We start from the raw sequence: 14,937 nt of genomic DNA, 5'->3' as shown, positions 1-14,937 counted from the left end.
ATGAAATATCTTTTGCCATAAGACATAGCAGCAACAGGATTAATAACTTTCAATAAAAACATCTTTTCTCTTAAAGTGTCTTCAAGTCAACAGATTTGTTTCAACAGCTCCATCATGGGGCTTACTGGAAAATTTCATTTCACAAATTTTTCTTTGTTATACTTTGGATAGGTGGTTTTGGACTACGACTTTTTCTTGAGAATACTCCCAAGTACACTTATAATTTTGAATTTTATTGGCAATGTGAAGAATATAGAACACTGCCAGAAATTTCCCATGCTTATTACCAGAAAACAATATTAATAACACCAATGAGTCCATTAAATAATAGTATGATTTTATCTTGATTCTTCCTGAACTGCTTAGTGGAGGCTTAAGTTTTCTAGAAAGCTTAGAAGTATTCCTCCACTATTCCTCACAAACAGTAGCTGGAAAAAAATATTAAAAAATTAATATCTTTATGCTAAATAAAAAATGTATAAGTTTTTAAAATTATATAAAAGCAAACTATTTTGAATCCACAATAAATAATAAAGTTTCTGAATTCATATATTTGAAAGAGAAAGGCCCATATAGTTAATTGGTAACATATACTTGGCAATGAGAATCTCTCTAAAATTTGCCAATCTACCAATATATTATTTCATATGAGGGATCAGCATTATCAGCTAAATAATTAAAACTACAACAAAGGCAATTAGGGACATTCTACAGACATTTTATAAAAAACGTAATTGACAAAGGATGTACAGCCATTTCTTGATAGTTTTTAGCAATTCTATTATGGGTCTAACTTAGGTATGTTAGACGGCAAACATGTCAGAATTCAAAAACTTCCAAATTCAAGTTCATTGAACTTCCAACTACAAAGATAATAATAAATAATTGTTTGTATTGACAGCTTGTTTTGAAACAGACAGTTTATGTTTCATGAGAAAAGTTGTTATCCTGGAAGAAATAGTTATTGAAATTTCACAGCTACTAAATTAATTCCCAGAGTTAAAAGGAAAATTCACTATCTTTTCTTCTTCTTTATCGCTAATGAAGATTTTACATTGTGTGCTGATATCTGGCACTTCCCTAAGAAAGCATTAAATGATATAAAAAATGTTATAGCTGTATCTTAAGTAGAAGCTGAAAGATGGTAAAGTGTATAATTGGAACGATGAAAAAAAATTATTGTGATTTATCCAATAGCATTCTTTATATGGATGAACAGTATTTGGCAACATCATTCAGGTTGTTTTACAATTTCATTAGAACAAAAAGAAGTGCATATAAGCATAAACAATTTGTAGTAATTTGGAAGATGAACAACTATGTTACATGCAGATAATATTGAAAATACAACAGAGGTAAGAATCAAAACAATAACCATAAATATAACTTTATTTTATTAAATCCTATCCTTTGCACTGGCAATGAAAGTGTCTTCCCAAATAGTCATTACAAAGTTACATCTGTCTCTAACATGAACAAGTATGTATTAATCATATATAATAAATAAATATAGTAAGGAATACTATAAATGAAAATATATTTGCATAATAAAAAACATATAAACTGTATAATAAATTAAACATTTATTTTCTATTTATTGTTTAAAATTCTTATCAATAAAACAAATAAACTGGAAAAAAGTAATGTAAAATAATAAAGCATTTCATCACTATTGAAAATTACAAGAATTTAAAATCAAAATTTATCTATTTTTACCTGAGTCATTCATCAATTCTGCAATGTTCTTGTAGCATCCACTGTTTCTCTTCTGCTGAAATCAACTAATCTGAAATGTTATAATCAAATATTGTTTCATCTTTTGAAGTAACTTTTTTAACCTGACACTTCCTTTTTGTAATTTATGTTTATAGAAGTAGCAAAAGCAAAACACGTGTAATTTAAAAAAAAAAGTAAACATACAAAACCAAAATTCATAACTGTGTAAATGAGCTACTTCCAATTAGAAGGGCAGATTGTTAATAACTGATTGATTGGATCTTTCTTATCACTCAAGTCTGAATGCTCCTACTGAATTCTTCTTTGTACAACTGACTGCATTGGATGAGCACACAGTTCATCCTCCAAGTCAGATTCTTGGAAGAATGTGACAACATCAGTGTAAGAATAAACTCATGCTGAAGTGTCATTTATGGTTGCACAACTAAAATTAACACAAATCGAAACTGACTAACATATTATTATTATTATTAATTCAATGGCTGAGGTATTTTCTTAATAATAATACTGTAAGTGAAATAATGTAGCTTTAATAATAAATAAAAGAACATTGCTCTCTGAAAAAATACAAGTTATCACTGAATAGTAAATGAACATTTTTTAGAAATGTAAATTGCTAAAAGAAATCAGGTAGTATTACACATTATTTTTAAAACATTTAAAACAACTCACTTTCAAAAAATACTTGAATGGTGCTCAAAAATTATCCCAGTATATATATTCATGTAGTTACAAAAAAATGCACTAGGCATTTAAAAACATCTCGGCCTATACTACAGAGTGATTCAAAGAAACGGGAAATTTTGAAAGTTGTGTTGGTAGCCATGGGCGATTGGTACCACTTGATAAAGTGGCGCCAGACTCTCTAACCTAACCTGCCATTTAGTTGTCATGGATCCTTGGAGTGGTGCGCAACGTGCATTAGCTATCAAAGCGTTTTACATAGCCTCACGTTACGTAGCCATGCTTAAAACCTTTGTTGTGGAACAACAAAAGAGATTTCCACCAATTCTTAACACAGCCTGGTTTCAACAAGACAGAGCAACGTCACATACTGCACGAATATCGATGGCAGCTGTATGCCAATTTTTTGGACAACGTGTCATTTCACGAAATGGTGACATTAGATGGCCTCCCAGATCACCTGATCTCTCAGCTTGCGATTACTTTTTGTAGGGTTACCTTAAAAGCAAAGTGTTCCACAGTAGACCTGCTACAACGGAAAAACTGAAGGCAAAGATCTGAGAAGTAATTGCCAAAATTCCAGTTGAGATGTTACGTCAAACCATGAACAATTTAACGAAGAGACTTCATGAGAGTTTACGTAGAAGAGGAGGTCACCTGCAAGATGTCATCTTTACAAAATAAACAAAAATTTATGTATCCTAAAATGGCAACATTTGTACAGTTACATGAAATAAAATTCATTTTCTAAAAAAAATTTTTCATTAACGTTATTTAATTTTTTTAATTTCCCGTTTCTTTGAATCATCCTGTATAAAGCATTCCTTTTTACAAAGAGTTAATAAATTTGTTGCTTTACAACAATACTTGCCCCCTCCCCTCATTTCTTGTGGGAAGGGGACTGTCAAACATGTATGTACTCAAAGTAAAAAAAAATCATTTCATGTCAAGTGGACCAGGGGTCCCCAGTTCACCATCTCTAAACTTCATCAAATTTTGCATGGATATTCGCTATGGTTTGAAATATCGTTTTACCAAATTGTAACTCTACATCTGCTATTGCTGTTTTTCTGTGATCTCTTGAAAAGAGGATACTTACTGGTAGTTTGCACATACGTGCAAAAAATTCTAACTTCGACTTACAATTTTGAAGGCAATAGCTATAGGTTTGAATTTTAATATTTTCAGTTAACATTTTATGCTGAATTCGAATATGTTATTCACAAGTTTCTTTTAGCACCTGGTTTTGAGATACAACACCTTAAATTTAGCTAAAAAGTTGTTGCCCTAAGTCAAAGTTTGAGCTCATATAATTCCTTAACTAGTACTTTAATTAGAACAAGACTTTGTAACCTGAAAAAGGGCATAATTGTGTGTAACATCCTGAAGTTTCACAGCAACCGGAGGCTTATGTCAGTTTTTTTTTTACCTGTAGTTTATAAGAGGCGTTTATAAAAAACAGTTGAAAGATAATGCATCATTAGTAATTTTTTATTAAGTAATATCATTCGTTTTGTTCCCTGTTGTTAACTGTATTAGCTGTACCTTGCCTCTTCTTGAATGCAGAGGAGGCAGTTTCAACTAATTAAATCTGTTACAGAAAGCAAAATCTGTTACAGAAACCGAAGGTGCAACCATATCGGAGAGGTATCTGTTGAGAGCCAGACTAAGGAATGATTCCTGAAAGAGGGCAGCAGCTCTTTCAGTAGTTGTTAGGGGCGTGAGTCAGGACGACTTAAACGGCCGTATCAACATCACTCAGTCCTCTGAGTACTGCGCAGCTGAAAGCAATGGAAAACTACAGCTGCTTTTTTTCCAAGAAAATGTGGCTCTCTGCATTTTCACATAGCAATAATGGAGGCGCCTTCCTTGGTAAAATATTCCGGAGGTAAAATATTCCCCTGTTCGGATCTCCGGGTGGGGACTACTAAGGAAGGGGTCACCAGAAAATTAAAAAATAACATTCTACGAGTCGGAGCGTGGAATGTTAGAAGCTTAAAAAAGGTTGGTAGGCTAGAAAATTTAAAAAAGGAAATGGGTAGGACAAATGTGGATATATTAGGAATTAGTGAGGTTCGGTGGGAAGAGGAAGGCGACTTTTGGTCAGGTGATTTTAGAGTAATTAACTCAGCGTCAAATAATGGGCAGGCAGGAGTAGGTTTCGTGATGAACAAGAAGATAGGGAGGAGAGTGGAGTATTTCAAAACGCATAGCGATAGAATCATTGTAATAAGGATAAAATCAAAACCTAACCGATAACGATTGTTAACGTCTATATGCCTACAAGCGCCCATGATGATGATGAGGTAGAGTGTGTATATGAAGAGATTGATGAAGCAATTAAACACGTAAAAGGAGATGAAAATTTAATAATAGTTGGAGATTGGAATGCAAGCATTGGAGAAGGCAAGGAAGGAAATATAGTGGGTGAATACGGGCTGGGCAAAAGGAATGAAAGAGGGGACCGACTTATAGAGTTTTGCACGAAGTATAATTTAGTAATTCCCAACACCCAATTTAAAAATCATAATAGAAGAATATACACTTGGAAAAAGCCAGGCGATACTGCAAGGTATCAGATAGATTATATCATGGTTAAGCAAAGATTTAGAAATCAACTCGTTGACTGCAAAACTTACCCTGGAGCAGACATTGATAGCGACCATAATTTGGTGATAATGAAATGTAGATTGGGGTTTAAAAACCTGAAGAAAATGTGTCAGATGAATTGGTGGAATTTAGAGAAGCTTGAGGAAGAGGAGGTAAAGAAGATTTTTGAGGAGGACATCGCAAGAGGTCTGAGTAAAAAAGATAAGGTAGAAAATGTAGAAGAAGAATGGGAGAATGTTAAAAAGGAAATTCTTAAATCAGCAGAAGCAAACTTAGGCGGAATAAAGAGAACTGGTAGAAAACCTTGGGTTTCAGACGATATATTGCAGCTGATGGATGAACGTAGAAAATATAAGAATGCTAGTGATGAAGAAAGTAAAAGGAACTATCGGCAATTAAGAAATGCTATAAACAGGAAGTGCAAACTGGCGAAAGAAGAGTGGATTAAAGAAAAGTGTTCAGAAGTGGAAAGAGAAATGAACATTGGTAAAATAGACGGAGCATACAGGAAAGTTAAGGAAAATTTTGGGGTACATAAATTAAAATCTAATAATGTGTTAAACAAAGATGGTACACCAATATATAATACGAAAGGTAAAGTCGATAGATGGGTGGAATATATTGAAGAGTTATACGGAGGAAATGAATTAGAAAATGGTGTTATAGAGGAAGAAGAGGAAGTTGAGGAGGATGAAATGGGAGAAACAATACTGAGATCTGAATTTAAGAGAGCATTAAAAGATTTAAATGGCAGAAAGGCTCCTGGAATAGACGGAATACCTGTAGAATTACTGCGCAGTGCAGGTGAGGAAGCGATTGATAGATTATACAAACTGGTGTGTAATATTTATGAAAATGGGGAATTTCCATCAGACTTCAAAAAAAGTGTTATAGTTATGATACCAAAGAAAGCAGGGGCAGATAAATGTGAAGAATACAGAACAATTAGTTTAACTAGTCATGCATCAAAAATTTTAACTAGAATTTTATACAGAAGAATTGAGAGGAGAATGGAAGAAGTGTTAGGAGAAGACCAATTTGGTTTCAGGAAAAGTATAGGGACAAGGGAAGCAATTTTAGGCCTCAGATTAATAGTAGAAGGAAGATTAAAGAAAAACAAACAAACATACTTGGCGTTTATAGACCTAGAAAAGGCTTTCGATAACGTAGACTGGAATAAAATGTTCAGCATTTTAAGAAAATTAGGGTTCAAATACAGAGATAGTAGAACAATTGCTAACATGTACAGGAACCAAACAGCAACAATAACAATTGAAGAACATAAGAAAGAAGCCCTAATAAGAAAGGGAGTCCGACAAGGATGTTTCCTATCGCCGTTACTTTTTAATCTTTACATGGAACTAGCAGTTAATGATGTTAAAGAACAATTTAGATTCGGAGTAACAGTACAAGGTGAAAAGATAAAGATGCTACGATTTGCTGATGATATAGTAATTCTAGCCGAGAGTAAAAAGGATTTAGAAGAAACAATGAACGGCATAGATGAAGTCCTACGCAAAAACTATCGCATGAAAATAAACAAGAACAAAACAAAAGTAATGAAATGTAGTAGAAATAACAAAGATGGACCACTGAATGTGAAAATAGGAGGAGAAAAGATTATGGAGGTAGAAGAATTTTGTTATTTGGGAAGTAAAATTACTAAAGATGGACGAAGCAGGAGCGATATAAAATGCCGAATAGCACAAGCTAAACGAGCCTTCAGTAAGAAATATAATTTGTTTACATCAAAAATGAATTTAAATGTCAGGAAAAGATTTTTGAAAGTGTATGTTTGGAGTGTCGCTTTATATGGAAGTGAAACTTGGACAATCGGAGTATCTGAGAAGAAAAGATTAGAAGCTTTTGAAATGTGGTGCTATAGGAGAATGTTAAAAATCAGATGGGTGGATAAAGTGACAAATGAAGAGGTATTGCGGCAAATAGATGAAGAAAGTAGCATTTGGAAAAATATAGTTAAAAGAAGAGACAGACTTATAGGCCACATACTAAGGCATCCTGGAATAGTCGCTTTAATATTGGAAGGACAGGTAGAAGGGAAAAATTGTGTAGGCAGGCCACGTTTGGAGTATGTAAAACAAATTGTTGGGGATGTAGGATGTAGAGGGTATACTGAAATGAAACGTCTAGCACTAGATAGGGAATCTTGGAGAGCTGCATCAAACCAGTCAAATGACTGAAGACAAAAAAAAAAAAAAAAATAGAAAACAGTGGCTTCAAAATAATAAAATAAAAATATCTAAAGCAGTCAGAAACTTTTTAGCTCAATGCTTTTAATTTCACATCAGCTTAAACTGTTTCTTAATCATAAACTGGATGTATTCTGGATACATATATTGTCATCCTGATGATGTAAGTGGTGCTTCAAGAGTAGCAAAAATGTACTGTTCTGGAATCCAATAAGTGTCCTTTCTAGGGGGCTAATGATAAGAACGAGCTGCAACATGAGGATGCATAAAACTAATGAGGGCATCATGTTCTTCAAAAGATATATTGCATATATTTCCAATCCACCAAGTATTGTCATATATGCAAGCCACATACTGGCCTGGTTGGAAGCTGGTAAGTGATATGCCTTGAGTAGGTTTATCAGTTTCATAAATATCAGCTTCAAAACTGAAGTATTATTTGAGTCTGTTGACTTGGATTTTAACTTTGCTAATTGGCTTATACTGGTGTTTCTCTCTTGTTCCAGCAATTGTGTGACCACTACTAAACCATCTTTCCTGTTCAGGTCAGATTCCCTCAACTTCTTCTCTTGGAATAAAAAAGAACCCGATTCCTGGTATATTTTCTTTACAAAATTCAAATAAGCCTCTTGGTGTCAATATCTGGTTTCTATACATTGCTGAAGACTGGCACATGCTGCTAATCATTTTTTAGTACCTCCAATTCCATCACATGGTGATTTTTCATGGCTATTACCAAAGAAGTTCCATTCAGCTATTATCCCAGTCTTCTTCATGGTGTCACAAATTGATAAATTTTTTGAAATTCTTGTATTGAGAAGCTGAATCATCACTGAAGTAGTGTATATGCTTTATTCCAGTCATTGTCTTGAAGTAGTTGATCAGTTCAGTCAAAAATATATAACAGCAATGATATGGCGCAGACAATCATTGACCATGCAAATCTAAGATTCTGAAGCTGATTGTTATTGTAATAAACCATGAATGGGTGCAATATAGCTTGACTATTTTTCCAATGGAATCTCTGTACAGCATCTTGCACAACGAACTAATAGTTCTCAGCAAAATCCAACAGGATAAAGGTATGATTATCATTTAAATTTTCCTTCAGTTGTTTTAGATATAAACTTTGATGTTTTGAAACAAAATGATGGCTAGTCAGGCAAAAGACCTTTAAGGAAAGTTATTCAATAAAATTTTCCATAGTCGCCAGTTGTGTCTCTTGTCAGTATGAATCCACTGCTTATATTCTATTAGTTCTTCCAAGTCATAATCTTCAAGCTCCTCTAATAAAGAGAACTCCAATCCAGTTTTTCCTGAACACTATTCACAATATTGTAGCATGGAATCCTTAGATTCTAAGCTGCACACAGTTTTCTGAATCAATACCTTATAGTCATCCTTGATGGATATTGCAGCTATCATGAGCTTAACATTTTGATGAATGGTACAAACACAAACTGAATGTGTGCCAGCAGCACCAACTGTATGCAACAATTTGGTCACATTCACAAAAATTTGAGAAGACAATTTTATGGCTATAATGTGTGCAGTAAGCTATGAACATCGCTTTTAAATTGCACAGAAGTACATGTTTCTACATGTGAACATGCCTGCTTCACCATTCACATTGAAACCTGGAATTCATCAGCTGTTTTCTCAATACTCCAGCGACTGGATGCCAAAGTCAAAATCTGAACTTGTTGTGGGCGAGCTGAGATCAAAAGTTTGACTTTGAGCTTTTCAATCAGGATATCTATATCTTTTCATCCTTGACACTGTTTACTCTTTAATGTTTGCATTACACCAGTAACAATCAAACCAGCAGCAGCTATAGCATCTTGTGCTCTTTTTACCTTCTGCTTCAGGTAGCGTTTTGAATCCCATTTCCTGACATATTTAAGTGAGGCATACATTCTTCCAGAAGCCTCTAGCATTTTCACACCACTAGATTCTGATTCTGGTTGATCATCTTTTGGCAGAATCTCTCTTTGAGCCAATTCTTGCCTACATTGTGGACATAACTTTTGATCTGGCTTGAAGTCATAATTTTTTAAAACTTTTAATCGGTCAGGAGAATCAATACTAATAGGTCACAATCCTTTACTGGCTTTATGCGACTCTTTTCCAAATGGATTACGGCAGTCCTTCTGTAGGAATTCAAACTTCGTCAGCAAAACAGCTTTATGATAGGAACATAAGTTCGTACGTCTGAAAAGTTTCCAAACTAAATTTCTGTAGTCACTACAAGTAACACCATCTCTCAGACAACCACGGAACTATGTAGTACGATGTCTGACGAGTGTGTGTACATAATTTTATCACTCCACTCTCACGTTATATTCGGCCGTGTACATTGTGTTCATGTGACCTCGTGCGAGCTCATGACATGGAACAGAGAAGAGCAATAAAATTTTTTGTTAGAATGAAACTCATTCTATGATACAGCAAGAATTCAGTGATGAAGCCGCATCTTGTACTACAATATACACAAGGCGGAAGCAGTTTAGAGACAGTAGAGAGTCGTTGGATGACGACAAACCAAGCAGGAGGCCATCAGCAGCTATGCACAACGATAACATTGCAAAAGAGCGCATGCACTCATGAAACTGTCCCAACTGGTCAAACCATGAATTCTAAATTCTATTTGATAGTAATGAAATGCCTCACGCATCACATTTGTCAAATACAGCCTGAGTACCAGGACCAAGGCAGTTGGACTCTTGCACAACAATGCCTTAGCACACATGGCAACACTTTTAACACATTATTACGCCACAAATAAAATCACCATCTTATCCCACCCACCCTATTCATCCAACTTGGCTTCAGCAGACTATTTTTGTTACCGAAAGGCCATTTTTTCAACACCATTACGGCCATCCAAAGGGCTTGCACCATGCAGTTGAGAGTGATGCCACAAAGTGATTTCTCCAAAGAGTTTGACGGCTCTACCAGCACTACAACGAGTGTATAACTAGAGAAGGGTTCTATGTAGAGGAGTGATGTAAATAAATTCATTTATCTTTTAAACTGTATTTTTATTCAATTTAGTTCAGGAACTTTACAGACATACTGTGTAAGTCAGCATCTTCATTAAAACTAATTTCAGATCGCCACTGTAAAAGTTCTTTGGCCGTTGGTGATAGTACTTTCACAGGCAACAAAAATGCTTTTCGATAATTAAGCATTACAAGACTTGTGGAATTCAGAGCCATAGGCTTGCCAAAATGGCTGGGGCCAAGAACTTCACTCATTTTAAAGCAATTCAAAACACAGTTGGAAATAACAATAAATGTCACAACTGATTATAGTTGTTATTCACTAACTATGTTAATTCACAAAAAGTTGATGCTTATATACCCTTTCTTCAAAATAATGAATATTCTATAATGTTCTAGAAGAAACGGAATTTTTCAGAAATCTCTACAATGATTTGGAGAATGGAGTTTTCCAAAACATTCTAGAAAATACTAGAACATTTAAGAAAATGGATTTTTCAGATCAGCCTAAAAAGTTCTACAATAGCCCAAAATTTTCTGAACGCTGCAAATTATTTCCAGATATTGTAAATTTTGTAACATTCTTTAAAAAATCTAATATTATTTTGAAGCACTGAATGTTTTCCACCTTCAGCTGTTTTAATTAACTAGAAATGTCCACAGATTAAAAATCTGTCACACGCAAAAAATTAATTATTATCTTTGAAAAGCTTTCTTACATACTATAATATTTTCTTACAAAATGGATAGATTATGTTGTTTAAAAGCTGCCCTTTCCACCTATTATAAAACTAAAAAAAATCTGGGAAGGTTGTTTACCTGAGATACAAGCCTGTGAAGATGAGCCAAAAATCATGATAAACAATCATGACAAAAATCATGAATCAAATTTGGGGATGGAATTCTCCTGATATAAGATTGTAATTGCTTTGAACTGCAGGATCCTACACATAATTATTCCTTTTTCAAATTACAAAGTCTCATTCCAATTAAAAAATTAGATATGAAATATATAAGCTCAAATTTTGACTTTCAAAATGTTGCGACAAATTTTTGGCTGAATTTCAATTTCTATATCTCAAAACCAGGTTCTAAACAAATCTTGTGACTAGCATATTCAGATATTGCATATAGAAAGTTAACCAACAGTAACAAAATTCAAATCTGTATCTTTATTATTGTCGTGAAAATTGTTAGCTGAATATAAAAGTATTTACATATGTCCACAAACTATAAGCACCCCTTTTTCATGAGGTCACAAAAAATTAGCCATAGCAGATAAGAAGCTGCAATTTGGTAAAATAGCATTTCTGGCTATGGGGAATCTCCACCAAAAATCTGATGATATTTGGAGATTGTCAACTAGGGACGATTTTCAAAACTGGACTTTACATGGAATGATCCAAAAGCCAGTTCTTGTAGTGATCAGTGTAAAAGTCACTTGCCTAACTGAATATTGCTTGAACTTCAGTGGGCTTGGGATACTGATGAACCTCAGTACATTTAGCTCCATGAGAAAGGAACTTTTAACTGAAATTAACTTTTACTTGAAAGAAACCACTTCATTAATTTCCTATGTACAATTAGCATGGGATCCTCCATATTCTTGCTGGCTGTACCACTCTCATGCTTAACGTTTGCCTTATGTTATGTCTCTTACAACTTAAATATAAATATTTATACATTGCGGTTCCATGTAAATTATTTTCAACACTGGGCATGAGTAATTTATGTTAATTTGAGGTTACGCCTTGCATGGTTACAAATAAATCTAGCACAAATGCACGTTTTTTAACTTCCTTTTTTTGGAACACTTCCCAGGAAGCGATTAGATCTCTGTACTAACGTAAAAAAAAAATACTGGCAAAATCATAACTAATTAAAATTAAGTTTAGTGATTTTTAAACACGTACTCAAAACATCTTTAAAATGCAAGAAACTATCAAGCAGTTCTCTATAGAGTGGGACAGTTAAACATTATTTTAAATTCCACGTTTATAAACCACCATCTCCAAATTTTTTCGATTCTTGTAATAACATAAGCAGAAAGCGGTAGTACATTAAAAATTACATAATTACGTAAAGAAAATGATATATTAAAAAACCAGCCATAATCCACTTAACATAAAAACGAATAAAACCGACCACCAGAAATCCGGCATTACAAGATAAAAACATAACCTACACATGCATTACGTTATTATTTTTCCAATATTACCTCTTCATGGGCTTTCTTAATTGCTCTGTTGTCTAAAACTGCTAATTCACTACCTTTGCGCTTCATTTTTTAAATTTGAGAAACACTGTTACCACACTAGTAACAAACTTTAAATATACTACAATACACCAAATACAACTGGTATTAATCTTCTACAAAAACATTAAACAGTACAATGAATTCTGCATCACATTAGGATCAATAATATTATCCTTAAATAATACCCAATTAGACAAACAATTAAACCCCAAAATTACACCTTTATACACTAAAAACATAAACATTCAATAATATTAACAGCAAGCTTTGTCTAACGGACAAACTTCAACCATAACCTACTAACTGAGAGTGAATGCTTTAGTATAATTCGATTGCAACGCCACCTATATGTAAATATACTTCACGATAAACTAAATTTTACCGGAGATTTTGGGACTCATTTACTGGATGCACAAAAGACGAAGGTCATATAAAATTATGAACAAATGTCAATCTTCTATTTTTTATCTATTAGTAGACAGCTTGAGTTTTATCAATCTTTGTCGTCCGGTGTGTTTTCCAACATACTCAAATCTGCCAGTGAATAAATAATTTTCTTACCAAAGTATAAACCTTGAAACTACAAAGTGCAATTTTGCCATACACTTTTTTATTTTCAGTTCACGTTTTGTTTTCATTTAAAATTTTATTGAATCATTTGATTTTTTAACACTAACATCAACACTTAAACCAAAATCAAAGAATTGATTACTTACCTTTTTGGCATTCCTGTTGGCTATTAAACATTACACTATTTACAATTTTACAAATTTCTTTCTACTTCCAACAGATTATTTTTAAAAAATCTGTGGAATATTCAGTAAGAATTTCATTTTGATTTTGTAATTTTGCATCTTGTTTTGTCTTAAGTAATCATTTTACTACCTAAATAATAGAAGGATTTAACTGTTGGTATCATAGATGTGCATAATAAAATAAGATTACATTTTTTTAAATTGGGAAACAGCTTAATTTGTTGTTTAATTAATTCACTATTAGTATATTCCTATTCATCACATTTCATTTCTGTGAATTTTTCATTGAAATCATTACAGCATTTAAAAAATTATGACTTGCTTTCAAATTAATATAACTTTATTCTTCCTTTATAAAAAAGAAATATATTACCAATTCAATATTTATTCACAACTGGTTTAGTTTTTAATGGTTTTGATATATAGTTTTTCAGTTTCAGTTCTGAACACTCTACTATGAAATTTCTAGACATTTCATGCCAAAAACATTAATTATCAAATGTTAGTTTCTTCAAACTTTTCTGTTACTTGCTTGTTTAGCAAGGTCATCTGTCTGATCATTAGACTTCTGACTGCTCTTCATTACAATCATTTATATATTAGCTTGCACTAAATAAACAATGCTACTGCATTATATCTTTCCTTTACTTATTATAACTCAAAAATTTCACACAATTTACAGTTAACTCTTAAAACATTAAGAATATTTACATTCAGAAATCACAGAATGGACACCACAATTGGGAACATTGTTTATTATGCCACAATAATTGCAGACTCACAATAACAAACTTAGTGATAGTTAAGTAATTATAATCATTGATAATATGCATTAGTATGTACTAAACCAGTTACATATATACAGTCTAATTCATTGTGACAAATCATTTTTTATTTGGAAGCGGACATTATTTTGACTTCAACTGACATTTGGCTTTATAAATAAGAAATTAAGAGAACTGGTGACGGGCGTTTAAGAATGGTGTTGTTTAATGTTACAACGGTTGTTCAAATGCTTAGTTTTTGAAGTAAACAAATTGTTTATTATGTATTGGTACTCTTAAACACTCATTGTGGTAGTATTACTTTATGAAATGGTTTTTATATCTCAAAAATATAAAAACCATTTACCACCAAAAGTACAGAATCCAACAATGCTTCTTACCATATGCTTATTATTTTTTTCTAATAGCGCTTTTGAAGTTTCCCTCATTATTAGTTAAACTTTTTCTTCCATGCCACACATTAAATTCAAACCATTAAATATAAATATAAAATTACAAATTTTATATTTTTTGATATTCATGACTAGAGACCGGATTACATGCATTTGCATATTAAACCCATTCTCATCGGTTATTGCTTATTTTCCTTAAAATCTAGTGATGATGCATATTTTCGCTACATTTACTATATTTTTCGGTAGGGTATCTACCGAGCCGGCCTCCGTGGCACGAGTGATAGCGTCTCGGCCTTTCACCCGGAGATCCTGGGTTCGAATCCCGGTCAGGCATGGCATTTTTTGGACACGCTAAAAAGCATTCATCTCATCCTCTGCGGAAAAAATGCTTAACTGCGGACCCGGAGGTTAAAAAAAAGATACCTACCGAAAAAAATGAAGTCTTACGTCGAGCCGGGCAAACCTATTAGCGCACGGTTCTTACAGCGCACTTAGCGGCCGC

General features: G+C 33.2%; 1 protein-coding gene across 1 annotated transcript in view; it reads right to left on the bottom strand.

Moving 5' to 3' along the window:
* Positions 1-12,823, bottom strand: part of LOC142333969 (U5 small nuclear ribonucleoprotein 40 kDa protein) — a 32,715-nt gene extending 19,892 nt beyond the window's left edge. The window contains exon 1 of the mRNA XM_075381627.1: positions 12,462-12,823. Coding sequence (XP_075237742.1) covers positions 12,462-12,527 — 66 coding nt within the window. The 5' untranslated portion in view covers positions 12,528-12,823. The remainder of the gene's footprint in view (positions 1-12,461) is intronic.
* Between the last annotated feature and the right edge of the window lie 2,114 nt (positions 12,824-14,937).

Source organism: Lycorma delicatula, chromosome 1 (genome assembly GCF_047948215.1).
Source record: "Lycorma delicatula isolate Av1 chromosome 1, ASM4794821v1, whole genome shotgun sequence".
Lineage (NCBI taxonomy): Eukaryota > Metazoa > Arthropoda > Insecta > Hemiptera > Fulgoridae > Lycorma > Lycorma delicatula.
Note: the sequence above shows the minus strand (reverse complement) of the source record. Positions and strands in the feature narration are given on the sequence as shown.